The sequence below is a fragment of the Micromesistius poutassou genome (genome assembly GCF_964030765.1).
Source record: "Micromesistius poutassou genome assembly, chromosome: 19".
NCBI classification, from domain to species: Eukaryota; Metazoa; Chordata; class Actinopteri; order Gadiformes; family Gadidae; genus Micromesistius; species Micromesistius poutassou.
The window spans coordinates 4,524,093-4,538,381 of NC_140289.1; the positions used below are offsets into that span (position 1 = coordinate 4,524,093).

General features: G+C 47.1%; 1 protein-coding gene across 1 annotated transcript; it reads right to left on the bottom strand.

Annotated features, from left to right (window-relative positions):
* Window positions 1–41: 41 nt before the first annotated feature.
* Window positions 42–14,021, bottom strand: sel1l (SEL1L adaptor subunit of SYVN1 ubiquitin ligase). Its single transcript, XM_084484175.1, has 21 exons — window positions 13,485–14,021; window positions 13,312–13,349; window positions 12,925–13,108; window positions 11,632–11,799; window positions 11,444–11,549; window positions 10,894–11,056; window positions 10,477–10,530; window positions 10,295–10,354; window positions 10,098–10,179; window positions 9,381–9,535; window positions 8,831–8,887; window positions 8,670–8,738; window positions 8,375–8,452; window positions 7,696–7,758; window positions 7,460–7,547; window positions 5,803–5,951; window positions 5,103–5,268; window positions 4,564–4,641; window positions 3,902–4,074; window positions 3,050–3,178; window positions 42–2,579 (listed from the first exon to the last, which is right to left on the bottom strand). Exons 1-21 carry the CDS (start codon window positions 13,567–13,569, stop codon window positions 2,253–2,255), a joined length of 2,472 nt encoding a protein of 823 aa, XP_084340301.1. The 5' UTR covers window positions 13,570–14,021; the 3' UTR covers window positions 42–2,252.
* Window positions 14,022–14,289: the final 268 nt, after the last annotated feature.

Consider the following 14,289-nt stretch of genomic DNA (forward strand, 5'->3'; position numbering starts at 1 on the left):
ATAATTCAAGATCAATTCAATGTTATGGACAGGTGTTAAATATCCACGTCTTTTATTCTTTTCAGTACAAACTCATTGTGATGGTAAAAATGCAGTCATTAAGTCTTATGCCAGTGTTTGTTTAAGTTTAAACAAAATGAGAAATAAGACTAGTTACTTTTATACAGGGGGCTGGTCAAAAATATTTCACTGTTTGTCAATCGCAACATGCTTCTCTATACAACTTTCATCTATTTTGCTCAGTTTTTATTGCCAAAGAAAATAATTAAGGATAATACGACAAAAACAAAAAACAGTGACCAAATGGAAATCAGATGAGAAAAAGCAATTGGCAAAATGTTGAAAATAAATGTATTTGCTTCATTCCAAAACAGATTCTACAGCAAATCGCTTCCCATTGCAAGACCAGTGTCCATCTCCATTTGACCAGTGTCCATCTCCATTTGAGCGGCTGGATCCAAAATGTCCTCCTGATATGGGTGGATACTCTCCAAAAGGCTGACATTATGTAACCGTACACAAAGACGTTGCCTGCCACCATTTTGATGAAGAGGCTTTGCTCCACGCGTGTGTGCATGAGGAAGGAGAAACAAATTGGCCACAACAAGATGTGACAAAATAAAATAAAAATGAATGATGCACTCGCCACAAAGGAAACTTCAGAGAGCCACAGGAAGCAACCTTCAATTCAATTAATTCCTCTGTGACCTTTGAACTGTGGTTCAAAGCCTACACACTCTTGTTAGGCACACAGCACATTATGCAGAGCAGGGAGTCTCTTGCGCTGACTACACACACACACACACACACACACACACACACACACGATGACTCAACGTAACCTAAATTCCCAAGAGTCTAAAAAGGTAAATTTCATACATCCCATAATGTATTTCTTCCACAACCTTAGGGTTGTGTTGCTGTTGGCATACTAATCAGACAGATAAATGTCTTAGAGAGAACATCTAGCAGGTCCTCATTTGTTCCAGTGTTAACTAATCCTCTATGTAAGAATCTGAATTGAACAGAAGTCAATACATTTCACTTCACAAATGATACTTAAAGGTCCCATGACATGCTACCAGGTGTGGTGTGATAAGCCATTACAAGCCGTTTTGGAAATCTGCCCCTTATGGCATCACAGGTGGGCGTGTCCTCCTAGATGTGTGATGGATAGATGAGCAACATTTGCTACAGTCCACTGGATCGGCTGGTAGACTGATCTATCCAGCACACATCTAGGTGGACAAGCCCACTTGTGACGTCATAAGGGGCAGATTTCCAAAACGACCTGTAAAGGCTAATCACACCACACTTGGTGTCATGGGACCTTTAAAAGAATGTGCCCGGAGGTGTTTTCGGCATGAGAGAACTTCCACCAAGTCGTAAAGAAAGTTTTACACAAACAAAACGGTATACCCCAAAACGAAGCGCAAAATTCAGCAAAAACATGCAAGATAAGACCACGTTATGCAAGAAGACTATATTATGACGCCATAAAGCGTGACTGACTTGAGTTCACTCTCCCTAGAGAGAGAGAGAAGAAAAATACCCCACAACAAAGTAAAACTGTGGCAGTATAGGTCCCTTTTAGGAGGGGAGAATGAAGTGAAATACAAGCACCACTGAACTGATTCCAAATTATTTTATTTGTCCAAAAGAGCGGACAGGGACCCGCTGATCTGTGGCTGATTCCAGAGAGAGAGAGAGAGAGAGAGAGACAGAGAGAGCGAGAGAGACAGAGAGAGAGAGAGAGACAGAGAGAGAGAGACAGAGAGAGAGAGAGAGAAAGGTCGGTAGGGTAAAAACCCAGAGTCACAAACTGACAAGTCCAAAGTCTGTGTTTTCCCTTTCCGATACTCTGTCCATAGCTGTATCATCACACAGACAGACAGACACACACACACTTATTGTCTGCTCCTATTGAAAATTCCCCAATGGTGAATAGTGACAAAAACCCAGCATAACATTTCTAGACTTCTTTTTCTCTTTTGCATGCGGAGGGAAGCAGGTTAAGGGTCAGGGGGAATATGCTATGCGCTAGCTGGTAGCTAGCAAGTTAGCGACGGCTAATCCATGGGGGAAGGGGCGGGGCTTAGCATAGTCCCTGTGTTCCACAGCCTTTTGATTTCTGTCCCTTGCTGGCTTCCCTCCGTGCGGTGTGTGTATGTGTATGCGTGTGTGTTTGCTGTGTGGCATGTTGTGCGTGTTGTGCGTGTGGTGTGTGGTGTGTGTGTGTGTGTTCCTCTCCCTCAAAGCTGTTGGTCTTGTTCTGCGGGGGCGTCCTGAGCAGCCCCTTCAGTCTCTCCTGCGGGCTGCTGGGGCAAGGCCTGGTCTGGTTGCTGCTGCTGGTCCTGGTCCTGGTCCTGGTCCTGGGGCGCCGGGGGTGGGGTAGGAGAAGGAGCCGGGGCCTGGGCGGGGGCGGGGGCTGGCGGGCGGGGTGGAACCACCATCTGGTGCTGCCGCTGGCGGTAGGCGATGACGGTGCCCAGCATCAGGGCGATGACGGTCATGAGGTAGAGGTCCCACTCGGGGCCCAGGATCTGGTCCAGGTCCACCTGGGTCAGCAGCTCATCCACCTGCAGGGGGCGAGCAACACGGCAGAACCTCAGCGGTCTGCTCCGCGGTGGGGGTGGAGGAACTCATGAGGAGGAGGGACTCAGGCCTTAGGAGGAGGTGGGGAGGAGGGGAGGGGGGAGGAGGGACTCAGGAGGAGGGGAGTGGGGGGGAGGGACTCAGGAGGAGGGGAGTGGGGGGGAGGGACTCAGGAGGAGGGGAGTGGGGGGGAGGGACTCAGGAGGAGGGGAGGGACTCAGGAGGAGGGGAGGGACTCAGGAGGAGGGGAGTGGGGGGGAGGGACTCAGGAGGAGGGGAGTGGGGGGGGACTCAGGAGGAGGAGGTTGGGAAGAGAGACTTAGGAGGAGGAGGAGGAGGTGGGGAGGGGGGGAGGAGGGACTCAGAGAGAGTGCAATGGACTGGAGAGGATGAGGAGAGGGGGAGATGTTAGTGGAGTACCACTGAGGAGCCCGTGCACGGAGCCCGTACTCACGTTGAGGTCGTGCAGGTACTGCAGGGCGTAGACCAGGCCCAGCTTACACAGCGCCAGGAAGACGGGGACCTGGGCATCAGGACTGGCCTCCGCAGCCATGTCGTAGAAGCGCTTGGCCAGATGGATGTCCTGTACACACACGTACACACACACACACAAGATCCAGTCAACTGTGAGTGAGTGAGTGAGTGAGTGAGTGAGTGAGAGAGTGACCGTCAGCCACAGCCGACTTTTTTTATTTTTTATACCCATTATTGTGATTAGATTTCCCATAATTACATGGATTAGGGATATCGACTCTTTATAAATGGTTCTTTAGTCTCAGACAGAGGCTTCACAGGCGAAATTTTAGACAGGGTCTGACAGCCCCCACCGATGGCAGACGTCTGGAAGAGTTGTGGAACTTGTCACGGTCAAATGCACATACATCTGCTCCTGCCAAGGCAGCAGAGTGATAGAAGGTGCCAACTAAATCTATATGCAGAAACAGGCCTAGTACCAAAAACAAACCATCCCCTGGGAAGACAGCAACCAGAGCTGTAGACAGATATATAAATAGGTGCCCAATAAGTGTGGGATTTTGTGCGTTTAAAAGTTAGTAGAGATGCACTATATATATATCTGGTCCGACAAATGATCGGTCTATAATGGGAAATGTGTATTGTTTCGATAATTACAATTATAGGAGATGAATAGAGGCAATAATTCAAAGCCAATATTGCTTCCATTGGCTTAAGTGATAATTAGAGGAAGGAATAAAAAGATGCATCTGTCCACGCAAAAAACGTGTGATCCAGTCAAGACAACCAAAGACAAGACTGCTGTGTGCAGCTGGAGGAGGAGGAGGAGGACCTGCTTGATGCCCAGGCCCTTCTCGTGCATGTAGCCCAGGTTGAACATGGCCTGGGCGCTGTGCTGCTGCTCTGATGCCAGCCGGTAGTGGATGACGGCCGTCTCGTAGTCCACGTCCGTGCCGTAGCCGTAGAAGTGGTAGTCCCCCAGCTTGATCCGGGCCACCGTGTAGCCTGGAACACACTCCCGCCGGTCAGAGACCATGCAGACACACCTCAGGGCCTGACCCAGGCGTCTTCTACTCACTCTTAAGAACGCATTCAGCTACCCTACAATTATGTTATACCAAATCATCAAATAAGTAGTATATATATTTTTAAATTTCAATAAATGCATCTTTATTACATCAAAGATACAGAGATTCTACACAAATCAATTCATATATATATAATATCTGTATTTCCAAAGTGTGTTTTAAAGAGAAGGCCACAGAACAAAAAGGTGTGGCTGACCACTAGTACAATAATCTTAAATCCCTTGTCAGTACTGTAGTTTATTTATTTATTTTTGTTTATTAGGTCTCAGCTCTCTTACTTGTGTTTCTTATACTTCTCTTTTTATTGCACTGTTGAAGGAGCCTGAGACGCAACTCCGTAATTGTTGTGTATATGACAATAAACAATCTTGAACTTGAGTGATTGTCCCCCTCAGGAGTGACTCACCCTGAGCGGCGGCCCTGGTCCAGTGGAGCAGGGCCCGCGGGTACGTCTCGTTCTCCAGGAACACCTGGGCCCCTTCGGCTAGTGGGACACACACACACACACACACACACACACACACACACACACACACACACACACACACACACACACACACACACACACACACACACACACACACACACACACACACACACACACACAGTAAGAGCCTTCTCCTTCACAAGCACACACATTAACATGTTATATAATCTTTTTTTTTATGCCCCTCTACATCATAAGTTATACATGTTTTGTTTGCATTGTTTATTCAGGTCGACTTATAAGTATATTAATTATAAGTCCTTATTCAATTGGATTTGCGCTTACCCAAATCTATTTATTCAATTTAGTATTTAACTCAATTGTAGACCTCTCTACAATACCAAAGGATCTTGCCCTGATATTGCACCACATTTGGTTTAAAAACAAATGACTAAACTAAACGTCATGCTGCTGCAGCTATCCACCGCTAGGCTGCAGGGTCCCTGCCCTGGTCTTACTCTGGTCCAGGATGAAGGCCACGTTGCTCTGGGCCACCTCGTAGCCCTGCTCCGCCAGCAGCAGGTACTGGACCAGAGACGCGTCCACGTCGCCTTCCTTGAAGCTGGCGTAGGCCGCCATCAGACGATCCGACCAGCGGCCGCGCTCGCACACGTTCTTGAAGAGCTGCAGGACAACGTTGGGGATCAATGGATGAGAACGCAGGCAGGAGAACGGGGACTGTCGCCACTGCTTTTATTGTAGCGTCATCATAAAACACAGGATTGTGTGTCCCTTTAAACATCGACTCTGAGGAGCACACTTATCGACATGAAGAAAAAGGTATCGCTGCCCTTTAAGTGTTGTCTCTTCTTGGTTCAAACCACCTTCATAAAAGTGATTCAATCAGCCTAACGAGATTTCCCTAAAACCGCTCTGAGCGGTGTGTACTTGTGCCCGTTGACCTCCACAGCAGTGTGTGCTGGCGTGCGTATGTGTGCTGACCTCCACAGCAGTGTGTGCTGGCGTGCGTATGTGTGCTGACCGCCACGGCAGTGTGTGCTGGCGTGCGTATGTGTGCTGACCTCCACGGCGGTGTGTGTGTATGTGCCTGCGCTTGTCCTGTGCCTGGTGTTTAAGTGTGTGCCTGCGTGCGTGTGTCCCAACCTCCACGGCGGTGTGTATGTGTGTGTGTGTGTGTGTGCGTGCGTGTGTCCTAACCTCCACGGCGGTGTGGCAGGAGCGCATGACCCCCGTGCCGGTGGCGTGCATCTGGGCCAGGTTGTAGAAGGCCAGGATGTGGCCCGCCTGGGACGCCAGGTTGAAGAACTTGAGGGCCTGCTTGTAGTCCCGCTTCACACCGATGCCACCTGGGGAGGGCGGAGCCACAGACAGGTGATGGAGGGAGGGCGTGGTCATCTTTACAATTATTATAATAGACAGGCTTGTAATGAGTCACCAGCACACTTGATCTATGCCTACCGTCTGCCCATGGAAAAAAAGCACTTGGACATTCAATCACAGCATTTCCTCATCCATTCCTTGTAATGATTAGAAAAGAGCTCTGTGCTGTCCAATCAAAAGCAAGGATGAACCGTAAGTCCCTTGCCCTGGAAACCAGACAGACCATAAACAAAGTGAAGTGTGTCTCGCAAGGAAGAGAACAAGGGAGGACCATCCCGTCCCAGCTGGTCTCTTGCCCGTGTAATTTATTGTGTTGGGTTTGTGCTATGCCTTTATACAAGGAGAGCTTCATCAAAGATACAGGCTATTAATGAGCCGGTAGGGTTTAGGCATCATCCAGCCCATGGATGCCTACAAGCAAACTCCAAACACTGGTGATCTAACATTTCGTCTTAAGAGTCTCACTGTAAGACTGAAAAACGTTGCGTCAATTCAACTGTTAATGCATGGCTCCAAAAGCCCACATGATACAATGACCACCTAACCCTAACCCCCTATGTGCCCACAGCAAGTGGGCACCCCCCCCCCCCCCCCCACACCCCCCCAAAAGGGGGTGAAACCTTGAGAATAAAGACAGAGGAGCAGAGATCCCTCCTTCCGTGGACGGCTAGGACTGCAATAGTTGCTGTATTGGCCTCCCTAACCCTATATAAAATAAACAAAACATGACTCAAGCTGTACACCAAAAGTCAACATTGCCGTGGCAAGCCTACTCAGAGGGCTTTACAGGGAGAGGGAACAGGCTTCCAGCAGATCTGGCGAGTCGAAACACAGAGACAGACAGACAGACAGACAGACAGACAGACAGACAGACAGACAGACAGACAGACAGACAGAGAGAGAGAGAGAGACAGACAGACAGACAGACAGAGAGACAGAGACAGAGATCAGCCACCGTCGCCGGAGACACGAGGGGGCGCCGAGAGCAGAATGATGGTGGGCGACAGCCACCGCGCTGCCGTCGCCCTGGAAACCAGACAGACCATAAACAAAGTGAAGTGTGTCTCGCGAGGGAGAGAACAAGGGAGGACCACCTAGGAAGGACCTAGCTGTGCCGAGCCGTGGCGGTCGATGCCTTCTTTTCACACACCAAGAAACATCAGGTCCAATAGCATGATAGAGATCTACACTTCCCCAGGGATGGGAAACACTGGACACTAAGTGGACATCTGGTGTATACAGGTAATCATACAAATAGTTTTGGAGTATGGATTGAATGTGTATTGTGTATGCATTCTTTTTTTAAATTGCGGAAGCTGTGTGCCATGAACAGCACACACACACACACACACACACACACACACACACACACACACACACACACACACACACACACACACACACACACACACACACACACACACACACACACACACACACACACACATACATACATACATACATAAACACTCACTGTAATACATGGTCCCCAGTTGAAGCTGTCCGTCCACCCAGCCCTGTTCTGCAGCCTTCTGGAAGTATTTCAGCGCCAGCTCATAGTTCTGCAAGAACATACACACAGTAATATAATCAAGTCAGGTGACTAAAAAATAAATGACAACATAATTGCAGTATGACCAGGGGTGGTCTAAAACATCAACCAAAAGTTTGGGTGATGAATACCAAACAGTTAAAGTCCAGTTGACTCACCACTTGGACACCTCTTCCATACAGGTAGGCCATCCCCAGACCACTCTGTCCCACCGGGTTACCCTGCAGGGGGAACAGAGCAACAGCCAATCAGAGAGGAGCAACACAGCAACCAATCGGACAGGAGGTCCAGAGCTAGACATTTTACTTTTATTTTACCCATAGGTTTTCCCATAGGTCTAGCCTGGCTCCGCCCTCCTCCGTACTTCCACTCAATTTGAATTTCCCTTCAGTACTACGTCTGGGTCTGCGGTATGTTTGAGGGTTTTCTCAGCCAAACCTCTGGCTGGGCCAATCAGCGAACAGAGGGAGTGGCTGAGAACATTGACGTTGAGGTTGTGCGCTGGTTTGAGTCGTAGTTAAACATCAGTGATTGGTTATGGCAGATCCAGAGTGGCACTGGGCAGATCCAATAGTTTTAAACTCCAACAGACACCCGCCTTCAAGTGAGTTAACGTTTGTCAATGGAGAGTGGCCAGACTCTGTGCAAATGAAATGAAGTACGAGATTCTGGTAGGACCAGAAAAAGAGCAGCCTGTGGACAAAATAAAATGTGTTCTATGTACTTGAATCCAAACCAAGCATTTTATCACCTAAATTGTAAATACAAAACATAGCATACACCAAACATAAAACCAACAACAGCCAATGCATGCCGAACAAAGGCCAGGCCCCTTACCAAGTCTGAGGCTTTCTTGAAGTACTGCAGGGCAGTCTCATTGTTCTGGGGGACAAACTCGCTGCCTTCAGAGTACATCTGTAGGGACACATGAGCCATTAGTTAGTACAGCTTGATGCTTTTTATTGCAGTTTGATGCCATCTACTGGTGAAACAACTTTTCGCCAAATGAGCCATTTTTGATGAAAGAGATGAGGCAGATATGCAATATTAAAAACCGGTACAGATAAAAAGCAATGAAAGTAAACAGAGTTATATAACAGCAGCCAGCCTTGAATGAAAGATATCTTCCTACCTTGCCGAGAAAGGCCATGGCGTGGGTGTTGCCCGCGTTGGCAGCCTGGTTGAAGTAGTCGTACGCCCTCTGGTGGACAGGAGGCATCAACATTTAAATGACTTGCACTATGAAGGAGGACCCAAACAGCGGCTCTCGTGTCTTTCCATAGATCAGGTTACCTGGTGGTTCTGCTCCACTCCTCGTCCTCCGTGCAGATGGAGTTGGCCAAGCCCCACCTGGCACGATAACCACAACAAATTATAGCGCCACCTGTGGCCGAATCTGGCCCATCCTTTGTATCCCTTACTCATTTTACTACAGTTCTACAAGCCTGCCAATGTATACAACTGTTGAGCATGTCGCTTTTGAGATACGGCCGAATTTGGCAGGAAGAAATAATACTAATACTATTAGTAACAAACTAATAAATTAGGGTTCCTACGGATTTCATAGGACCCCTTATAATAATAATAATAATAACGAATACATTATGGGTTCCTACGGATTTTGTACAACCCTTAATAAAGCAAGACTCAGATTCCAATACTTTTTCCCGGAAGACCACTCCTATTCAAAACGACTGATAGTGAAATCTAATACCTAGATAAGGATGCATGTACAGGTAAAGAATGGGGGTTGCCATCCAAAAACAATACCCCCTTTGACTAGAACATGTTGTTCCTGATGTGAATGCCAAGAGGGGAGTGCAGGTGGTCAGGCCTGGTTCACCTGGGCCTGGACGTCCCCCTTCTCAGCCAGGAACTGGTAGTACTGGATCAGGTCCTCCTCCAGCATGCCACTGGTGGAGCCCGGGTTCTCCACCTCGTCCAGCAGACGGATCCTCTGCACCGCACTGCTCCCGGTCAGGGTCACGTCGCTGGCCACTGACCACACAGGAACAGTTTGATACGGTTTGGATCCTGACAATTAAATTCTGACAAATAAAGTGTGTTTCATTGACTGCAACCATTTTGATTTGAACCACTTTGCATTTTTGGTTTCACTTCACTGCCCTGTCCTTGATCCACCGCTGCTCATATCAATTGATAACATAGTCATTTCAAATAGACCATTATCTCAGACTGCAGTGACAGTGCTCTATGTTGAGGAAAATCCAATGCTAGCTTCTGATTGCATCAGATTTCCATATAGTACATTAAAAAGTATGATTTTTTTCAGTGTGTGTGAATGTGAAATGTGAGTGTGTGCGTGTGCAAGAGTGTGCCAGTGTGCAAGAGTGTGCGAGAGTAGTGGAATGACGATCACGATCCAATTGAAAGAATTGGTATGTACATTTTCAGGTTTACGAATAGCTTGACAAGGGAAACAACCCAACAAGAAACAGCATGTCATTACACCCAACCATGCCAATACATCCGTCAATAATAGTTGATGTGTTCATAACATTAATTAATACACAGTGCCAGCTCACTGCAGCAGACTCACCCTGATTGGCCACCAGCCTGTAGTGTGTCAGTGCAGACTCACAGCTCTGGGGCACTCCCACTCCCCCCCAGTATCTATACCCCTGGTTAGACGAAACAAAGACTTGTTAATCACTAACACATTCCAACTCCACCTATCTATTCATCATCACCACTGCAGGCCAATGAAGGATAATAAACACACGGCACACAGCTCACCAGAATCATATGGGCCACCATATTTCCACCCAGGGCTCCGAAGGTGTAGTACACAAGGGCCTGGGGAGGGGGTGGGGGGAAGCACTGAGTTACTGCATGTGAAGCGGCATGAAGGCACCTTTTAAAAAAGGGGAGAGGGGTGTGCAGAAGTCCTGGATGAAGTCGCAGCGTGTAAGCGGTACCTTTGCTTGGCTCGAGTTGACTCCCAGCCCAGCAGCGTACAAGAAGCCTAGCGCCTGGAGAGACATGGGATGGAAGGGAATATGTCATAATAATAATAATATGCCACGTGGCTGAATGCAAGTAGTGGATTCATCGATGAGTCATTACTGTCTGTTGTATTTGGGTAAGGCTTTCCGTTTTGCAGAAATACGTGAACATCTGGTTGCTCAGTTTCACATTACCAACCGACACTTTGGTTTTTTGGGGCCTTTTTCAAGACACAACAGCACTTGTATGTAATTACATAGACCACAATTTTCTTTTACCATAAATTAATCACTGAAAACAACCATTAGCTGAAGCGCTGATCTACAGCATGGACCCATCTCGTATTCCTCCTGTGAGACATTAACCATGGTGAGTGATATGCAACATACCGTCTGGGCCTTGGGCGACCCTTCCTTGGCCAGCTTCTCAAACAGTTCCTTGGCTCTGGGCACGTTTTGGGCCAAGTAGTCTCCGAACAGCATGGCGTACGCCACCTTCTCCATGGCCTTGTGGTGACCCTTCTCAGCCACCTTCTGCAGCTTCTCGTACAGCCTGCAGGCGGAGAAAGTGGAAGTGATCTTAGATTAGATTAGATACAAATTTAATAATCCCCCGTGGGAGAAATGTGTTGGTTGCAACAGCCCAGCAGCAGCTGGTGCGTGTGTGTACGTGTGTGTACGTGTGTGCGTCAGTCCAGACCCTGTCAATATGAATGGTGACTGAATGTGCTGCAAGCAAAGTGTTCTCCGGTGGTCTTTAGCAAGCAGTCTACAACACAGACTAACAAAGTTCTTAACCGTTGTGTTGTCATTTACATTAAAGCTTACCAACAATGTATATGGTTAGCAAATTGTTGCTACATCTATTACACATAACCATTTGAAAGATATCATCCATATCCTCAATAAAAGAGGGGAGCGCAGAGGTGAAGAGGCTCACTCTTTCTTGTGGCTCTTGCGGGTGGTGGTGTTGAGCAGGCGGACGACAGCCTGGTACAGCTCCTCCGCCTCTTCCGCTTGTTGTCTCTGCTCTTCCTGCTCCTCCGCTGGAGGGAGAGATGATACACTAGTGCACTAGAAAGGACAGGCATGGTGGTGTAGGGTGGAGTATGGTGGGGTAGGACTCACTCTCGCAGAAGCCCCATCTCTTCTCCTGATCGTAGTCGTAGGAGGTGGCGCACCACAGCCTGCCGTCGCTCCGCCCGTCGGTGGTGCACTGGGGGTACTCTTGGCCCTGGAAGAGGAATGGGAACACGCAGGCCTCTCCGCTGGCGGTGCCCCCGTTCACCACAGGAACTACACAGAGCAGCGGGAAAGACAAGGCCATGAGAAACAACAGCACTACGACACTGCCTACATTAATGTCTTAACCGGAACATGTTATTCTGCCATTTCAGTGTTTACATTTTGGACATGAACTAGGTGTGTTCTTCAGGCTTGATTATGATTATGTCATCTAGCCTTTCTGAGTGGACTCAATTGTATAGCTATCCAAGACCTTCTTTCCATCAGTTTTTTTTTTTTTTTAATCATTTTAAGATCACATTACTCCTTTTTATCTTAAAAGGAAGCCTTGCAGAGGGACATTTGATACAATAAAATGAACAATAAAAGTCTGAAAATCTTAAAACATCTAAAGAATAAACAGAGGACATTATAGTAATCAGAAACAACTTATAGTACATATAACAGCTGGGTACAATTCTATATGCAGCTAGGGAAAGCTCCTCCAAAGCCACAGGAACTAAGAACATCTCCACCAAAGTAACTGTGACTGTAAGAGAGGCCACAGGTGCAATGTAGAAAGAAGGGTCTCATGGGAGGACCTGACAAATACAGAGTGTGACGCATGCGCGCACACTTGCGCACACACATAGGCACACTCACACACACAAACAAAAATAAGCCCAAGGTGAGGCAGAGCAGCATAGAAGTGTGCGACATGCAATCATGCTTTGTTTGTTCTTGCAAACTTTAGACCGGAAATCTGCGAACGGTTAATGTTCAGAATGCCACCAACTGCAAATTACTTCTATATTTGTCAGCACCTTAGCCAGGGTGATGAATTCCAGTCATGAAGCAGACTGCTACAGATGAAAGGTCTAACCCAAATTTTGTCTGAAGACCTAAATTATAGCTAATTGAAAATAAATCCTACTAGTGCTGATGTATACATTGACATTAGAGATTCAGACCGATGTAGTGGATCAGCAGGTCAAGACGCAATAGGGGCATCAGGAGAAAGTGATCTTATTATTAGAAGCATACTTGGTACAAGCCTTAGGGAAGTAACAAAGCAAACATAAGCCCATGATCAAGGAATCCGATTGTGCAGTTCACACACTTTCACACGTCAATTATGTGATTCATTATCTGGATGAAATTAAGATACATAAACAGACATAAGAGGACAGCTCTTACTCTCTATAGGTCGCTCCATGATCGGAGGAGGCTGGTCAGGCAAGTCCTCTCGTTCCTCCCCCTCCAGCCGGTCATCCAGAGGGTCTGGCTGCTCAGACGTGGACGTAGAGGACACACTGGACCCCGCTACAACCCTTGACCTTACTGCCTCACTTTCTTCCTCATTCTCAGGGTCATGGTAGGACTGCAACAAGTGCCAAACCATATTGAAGATTTCAAGTCATCATTTTGGGTTCCTTAATGATGAATTTGTTATAATGCTAGCAAGTTCATATGTTTAAATAAAATACTTTTAATGCATCTTTAACAAATGTATCTGGGGACATGATTACTCAGTAATGCACATTAACAATCTTCACCCATGACAACATAATAGTAGAAACCTACCTTTAACTCTGAAACTTCATTCCCATATTGGTCTTCCTCTGCAGAATAACAACAGACATGAGCAACAGGGACATGGTATGCTTGGTACATACAACCAGCTGCCAACTGCTCATATCTGGCTGTCAACGTCAGTGAAGCACAGTACTAGCCATATTACAGTTGATATTACTTACCAGCAGTAATCCCTTTAGCCAAGACAACCAGAACAATGCTTAAGACACACAGTAACTTCGTGTTATACAACCTCTCGCAGCCCATCGTTGTACTGGAAACAAGCTTACAAGCTGCTAGCTGTAGCTTTGGAAATTGCTATTGCAGAACATCCAGTTCGTTTTGTCCGACGTTGACACGTTGTGTCCTTCATAAAGACCGTATGGCAAACTATCAATTCACTCCCATTGCAAATAATGCCATATAGTGTGATACCGACTATTATTACGCACGTTATTAAACCAACCAAGAAGAGAACTCAGATCCGGGACTGTTATGATTAGCCCACTTCGGTGGCTAACACCGTAGCTAACGTTAGCCAGGGATTCGGGCTATCGTGTGCATTAATCTTTAGAAAGGAGACACCGTCCTCTACTACTGATGCGTAACGGTGTAACAGAATCCCATTATATTGCGACTAACAATTAGACAAACTGTCAGAGGCCCTTGATTAAATGTCATCAGATGCCAGGGTTAACCCGTAAGCCGCTACTACTAAACAGCACTTCCTACTTCTCCAGTCAACCAATAGCATGGCGAGTTACAGAAAAATGGTGCCAATGGTGGTCGACTATTCGAGTCGTCCAATCAGCTGTATACACAATTATGTATGAGGGTTGGACTACTAGCAGACTTGTCCACGACACCCAAGCACTCTCAAGGCAAGTAGAGAGCGTCTCGAGCATAGACCTATATTCATAGACGCTACATTGTCCTTTAGATACGTCAACGTCGCCGCCATATTGGAGAGGCCAATATTGGCCTGTA

Coding starts and splice junctions, on each gene's coding strand:
- sel1l (XM_084484175.1), bottom strand. CDS start 13,569: ATGGGCTGCGAGAGGTTGTATAACACGAAGTTACTGTGTGTCTTAAGC. Junction 11,550..11,631: donor GAGATGGGGCTTCTGCGAGA/GTGAGTCCTACC, acceptor CTCTCCCTCCAG/CGGAGGAGCAGGAAGAGCAG. Junction 4,075..4,563: donor GACCAGGGCCGCCGCTCAGG/GTGAGTCACTCC, acceptor AGTGTGTTCCAG/GCTACACGGTGGCCCGGATC.